The sequence below is a fragment of the Anoplopoma fimbria genome, chromosome 21, assembly GCF_027596085.1.
Source record: "Anoplopoma fimbria isolate UVic2021 breed Golden Eagle Sablefish chromosome 21, Afim_UVic_2022, whole genome shotgun sequence".
In the NCBI taxonomy this organism is placed as follows: domain Eukaryota; kingdom Metazoa; phylum Chordata; class Actinopteri; order Perciformes; family Anoplopomatidae; genus Anoplopoma; species Anoplopoma fimbria.
The window spans coordinates 563,503-569,502 of NC_072469.1; the positions used below are offsets into that span (position 1 = coordinate 563,503).

Sequence of the window (6,000 nt, forward strand, 5' to 3'; positions counted from 1 at the left end):
ATAATAATAACAATAATAATAACAATAATAATTATAACAATAATAATAATAATAACAATAATGATAATAATAATATAATAATAATAAATAATAATAATAACAATAATAATAATAAATAATAATAATAATAATAACAATAATAATGATAATAATAATAATAATAATAATATAATAATAATAATGATAAAAATAATAATAAATACTGAGGTTGTGATGGACAGACTGTGTGACAGATGGTTGTATGTGTGTTTACCTGGTTGTGTGTGTCTGTGTGTGTGTGTGTGTGTGTGTGTGTGTGTGTGTGTGACCTGGTGTGTGTGTGTGTGTGTTGTGTGTGTGTGTGTGTGTGTGTGTGTGTGTGTGTGTGTGTGTGTGTGTGTGTGTGTTGTGTCTGTGATGTGTGTGTGTGTGTGTGTGTGTGTGTGTGTGTGTGTGTGTGTGTGTGTGTGTGTGTGTGTTGACCTGGTTGTGTGTGTGTGTGTTTACCTGGTAGTGATGTAGCCGAGTGTGTGCGGCGTCCAGCAGAGTGTGTGTTTGTAAGTTTCGTTGATCCGCGTCGCTCAGCTGTGTGTGAGCGTGTTGCAGCGTCTCCATGGTAACTTTGAGAGTGGCGGAGAGGAGGCGGAGTCTGTCGTCTACCGCCGCCCTTCTGGACAGGAAGTCCTCCTGCAGCGAGCGGACGAGAGACTCTGCAAGACTGCAAAGAGAGAGAGAGACACAAAAAGAGAGAGACAGGTGAGAGAGAGAGACACAAAAGGAGAGAGACAGGTGAGAGAGAGAGACACAAAAGGGGATGCTGTGTTTCATTTCTGTTATGCCAATAAAGTTTTTTGTCTTTGAATTAAATTAGAAAGTGAGAGAAAGAGATCTATTAAACAAAATGTATCAAAAGTATCTTTTACAAGTAACATATTGAACCCACCTGAGCTCCTGATTGGCTGAGGCGTTGGCGCCCGCCAGGTTGACGGCTCTGATGGTTTCCAACATGGACTCCACCTCCTCCAGCAGAAGCGTCTGATTGGCTGAATGAAGCTCCTCAACCCTGGTCTGCTTCAGATGCCCCGCCTCCCTCTGAAGCACTGGACCAATAGGATTTCAGAGTATGAAATTGTTATTATTCTAGTAACAATTTGGTTTGTTAGAATCATTTTTTGCTGGTTGTGATGTCCCTTATGATGAGGTTATGATGTCATCATTGGCGATGATTTGTATTGTTAACATTCATATTGTTTACCCTTGAAGTTATCCTGAAGGCTGCTGATGCTCTTCAGCAGAGATGCACCCTGGGAAAGGCTTTTGTTTATGGACCCGCCCACTTTCTTCAGGTCGTTAGACAGACGTGGGACCTAGCCAATCAGGAAACAGGAAAAAATTACTTTTCTTTGGTCAACTCCCACAATCCTGTATGTTACAAATATACGTTTTATATGTTATAATCTATGTTTACAGATGATACTGTGTTCTATGTATTTAATATGTTATAATCAGATGATACTGTGTTTATGTAGATGTTATAATCTATGTTTACAGATGATACTGTGTTCTATGTATCTAATATGTTATAATCTATGTATACAGATGATACTGTGTTCTATGTATTTAATATGTTATAATCTATGTTTACAGATGATACTGTGTTCTATGTATGTAATATGTTATAATCTATGTATACAGATGATATTGTGTTCTATGTATTTAATATGTTATAATCTATGTATACAGATGATACTGTGTTCTATGTATGTAATATGTTATAATCTATGTATACAGATGATACTGTGTTCTATGTATGTAATATGTTATAATCTATGTATACAGATGATACTGTGTTCTATGTATGTAATATGTTATAATCTATGTATACAGATGATACTGTGTTCTATGTATTTAATGTTATAATCTATGTATATGTATTTAATGTTATAATCTATGTTTACAGATGATATTGTGTTCTATGTATTTAATATGTTATAATCTATGTATACAGATGATACTGTGTTCTATGTATGTAATATGTTATAATCTATGTATACAGATGATATTGTGTTCTATGTATTTAATATGTTATAATCTATGTTTACTAAAATGAATAACTAATCATAAAATATGGGCCTGTGGTTGCTCTTTTGAGTCATTTGAACAAAGAAGTAAAACTGAGTGTAATGAGTGTAAGGAACCGTGGATACCTGCTGCAGCAGAGCGCTGAGGTCGGAGGTCAAATGATTCAGCTCGTCTTCGACTGTGGACAGACGCAGAGCGACTGAGCTGTTTTCTGCAAACACCACCTGTAGGAACACACAGCAGGTAACATGTTACTCTACAACTCTGATGTCACAGTCAGCTGGTTTCACACACAACATGATGATGAGCACCAGCATGAAGTTCAACATCATCAGGCCATGTGACGGACTGGGTGTTTACCTGGATGTCTCTGGTCTGGTTCTCCAGCGACACCAGCTGGCGGTACGGTGCCATGGCAACGGCGCTCAGGTTGACAGACAGGAAGTGGTCGTGTATTTTGTCCAGGTCGTCCAACAGAACTCCGGTGCACTCGTCATCACACGCTGGAGGCAGAAACAACCACAAACACACCCGTCAGCTCTGATAACACGCATGTGAACACGTGTGTGTGTGTGTGTGTGCGCGTGTTGGTACTTACACACACACTCTCCTTCCTGCAGGATGTGCCTCTCCTCACACTGGTCACACGACTGACCTTTGACCCCGGCCTTACACTCACACTGTCCGCTCAGCGCATCACACAGCGGCTGCAGCGAGCCCCACCCACTGCAGCTGCACGGCGAACACAGCCCTCCTGGCAGCGACGGGTTACCATAGTAACCAACAGAACACCTGCAGGAAGACAGCAAGCAATCACGTCAACCAGAGCTCTCAGCTGATTCCCTGGTCTTCCTCTGCGGTCAGACTGAGGTCAACAGGTCAGTCAGCTGGTGACGACTCTCACCTCTCACAGTATCTCCCCTCGTATCCCGTCTGACAGGCAGTGCAGCGGAAATCACCAACCAAACCCTCTGACACACAGGTGGGACTGAAAAACACACACACACACACACACACACACACACACACACACACACACACACACACACACACACACACACAAACACAGTTAGAGTAAATTAAATAAATTAAAATGTGTGCTTTAAAACTAAACAGCAGCAGAGTTCTACCTTTTGTCCCGTAGGGGGCAGGCACACAGCGAGCAGTCACTGATGGAGCCGCTGACGTTCCCATAATGCCCCGGGGCACACAGCTCACAGCTCCGCCCACTGGTGTGATGCTGACAGCCCTGTACGAAACAATAGAAACAGCATTCTACTTAATTCCACTATTCTCTACTGTGGTCGTGTTTTTACCTGGATACATCTAAAATGTGTGTTAGCATGTGTTACTGTGTGTTAGCATGTGTTACTGTGTGTTAGCATGTGTTACTGTGTGTTATGTGTTACATGTGTTACTGTGCGTTAGCATGTGTTACTGTGTGTTAGCATGTGTTACTGTGTGTTAGCATGTGTTACTGTGTGTTAGCATGTGTTACTGTGTGTTACTGTGCGTTAGCATGTGTTACTGTGTGTTAGCATGTGTTACTGTGTGTTAGCATGTGTTACTGTGTGTTAGCATGTGTTACTGTGTGTTACTGTGTGTTAGCATGTGTTACTGTGTGTTACTGTGTGTTAGCATGTGTAACGGCGTGTTAGTGAATGTAACCTTGAGTTAGCATGTGTTAGCATCTGTTAGCATGTGTTAGCGATTTACCTGACAGGCTCCAGTCTCCGCGTCGCAGCTCTCACTGTGGTTGTTGCAGCGACATCGAACACACGGACGAACAAAGAGCGACTTCTGACTCTTAGACGACAACTCAGACAGAGGCTGACGGAAAAAACCTGCAGCACACTCCTGCAGATAGACAGGTCAGAGAGAGAGACAGGTCAGAGAGAGACAGGTCAGAGAGAGACAGGTCAGAGAGAGAGACAGGTCAGAGAGAGACAGGTCAGAGAGAGACAGGTCAGAGAGGTCAGAGAGAGACAGGTCAGAGAGAGACAGGTCAGAGAGAGACAGGTCAGAGAGAGAGACAGGTCAGAGAGAGACAGGTCAGAGAGAGACAGGTCAGAGAGAGACAGGTCAGAGAGAGAGACAGGTCAGAGAGAGACAGGTCAGAGAGAGACAGGAGAGAGGTCAGAGAGAGATACAGGTCAGAGAGAGAGACAGGTCAGAGAGAGGCAGGTCAGAGAGAGAGACAGGTCAGAGAGAGAGACAGGTCAGAGAGAGATACAGGTCAGAGAGAGAGACAGGTCAGAGAGAGAGGCAGGTCAGAGAGAGACAGGTCAGAGAGAGGCAGGTCAGAGAGAGAGACAGGTCAGAGAGAGAGACAGGTCAGAGAGAGGCAGGTCAGAGAGAGAGACAGGTCATAGAGAGAGAGAGACAGATTGATACAGTAACATGACTTATCCATTATTTATTGATCCAGACCCTCTGATGGTTTTATTGGTCGATCAGTTTGCTGATGTCTATAACTCCAGTACAACCAGTATGACAGTGGAGTGGTGTCGGTGGTTGCCATGGTGACGGTTACCTGACAGGACAGTCCGGCGTATCCAGGTGGGCAGATGCAGGACTCGATCAGTCTGGCCACGTTCCCGTCATCTGACTCCGCCTCCACCGCCGTCTCCATGGTGATGTTAGAGATCCTTAAAAACACAGACAGGAAATGACATCATCACACAGATGACTGTGAGTGTGTGTGTGTGTGTGTGTGTGTGTGTGTGTGTGTGTGTGTGTGTGTGTGTGTGTGTGTGTGTGTGTGTGTGTGTGAGTGTGTGTGAGTGTGTGTGTGTGTGTGTGTGTGTGAGTGTGTGTGTGTGTGAGAGAGAGAGAGAGAGAGAGTGAGTGTGTGTGTGTGTGTGTGTGTGTGTGTGTGTGTGTGTGTGTGTGTGTGTGTGAGAGTGTGTGTGTGTGTGTGTGTGTGTGTGTGAGAGTGTGTGTGAGTGTGTGTGTGTGTGTGTGTGTGTGAGTGTGTGTGTGTGTGTGTGTGTGTGTGTGTGTGTGTGTGAGTGTGTGTGTGTGTGTGTGTGTGTGTGTGTGTGTGTGTGTGAGTGTGTGTGTGTGTGTGTGTGTGTGTGTGTGTGTGTGTGTGTGTGTGAGAGTGTGTGTGTGTGTGTGTGTGTGTGTGTGTGTGTGTGTGTGTGTGTGTGAGTGTGTGTGTGTGTGTGTGTGTGTGTGTGTGTGTGTGTGTGTGTGTGTGTGAGTGTGTGTGTGTGTGTGTGTGTGTGTGTGTGTGTACCTGCTCTGCTGCAGTCGGGTCCCGTATGAAGCTTTGATGATGATGTACTCGACGTCACTGAGGACGGACATGAAGTCAGCGTGACTCACCGACTTCTCCGACACCGAGTTAAAGTACTTCCACTTGTGCTGTAACACACACACACACACACACACACACACACACACACACACACACACACACACACACACACACACACACACACACACACACAAACACACTTTAATAAACTGTTGCAGGTATTTTTTTATCTCCACTTCTGAGGTTTCCCATGATGCACTGCAGCCATACCTCTGTCATCCTGATGTCATGCAGCGTCCCCATGCCGTTGCTAGGGGCGACCATGTCAGTGTATATGACAAGCTTCCTCATGGTCCCGCCCCTCATCAGCACCTGAGGCTCCTGATTGGACAGCCCCGAGCCGTCTTCAGCGTAGAAGGTAACCACGTAAGACAGCAGACCGCCGTACGACAGCAGCTAAAGTACACAATACACACAGTGAAGTACACAGTTAATACACAGTTAATACACAGTTAATACACACTAAAGTATACAGTAAAGTACACCTTGAACACAGTAAAGTACATTACATTACATTACAGTCATTTAGCAGACGCTTTTATCCAAAGTGACTTACAGGAAGTGTATTCAAGAGAACTACTAGTCACCAGAAGTCATAAGTGCATCTCCTTTCTTAA

General features: G+C 44.3%; 1 protein-coding gene across 1 annotated transcript in view; it reads right to left on the reverse strand.

Moving 5' to 3' along the window:
- lama1 (laminin, alpha 1) overlaps positions 1–6,000 on the reverse strand; it is a 28,133-nt gene that overhangs the window by 9,634 nt on the left and 12,499 nt on the right. Inside the window, exons 27-38 of the mRNA XM_054622597.1 lie at positions 5,594–5,779; positions 5,303–5,430; positions 4,595–4,709; positions 3,778–3,918; positions 3,192–3,310; positions 2,966–3,055; positions 2,660–2,853; positions 2,422–2,564; positions 2,187–2,285; positions 1,235–1,346; positions 923–1,079; positions 487–697 (exon numbers count right to left, since the gene is read on the reverse strand). Of these exons, the coding sequence (XP_054478572.1) occupies positions 487–697; positions 923–1,079; positions 1,235–1,346; positions 2,187–2,285; positions 2,422–2,564; positions 2,660–2,853; positions 2,966–3,055; positions 3,192–3,310; positions 3,778–3,918; positions 4,595–4,709; positions 5,303–5,430; positions 5,594–5,779 (1,695 nt within the window). The remainder of the gene's footprint in view (positions 1–486; positions 698–922; positions 1,080–1,234; positions 1,347–2,186; positions 2,286–2,421; positions 2,565–2,659; positions 2,854–2,965; positions 3,056–3,191; positions 3,311–3,777; positions 3,919–4,594; positions 4,710–5,302; positions 5,431–5,593; positions 5,780–6,000) is intronic.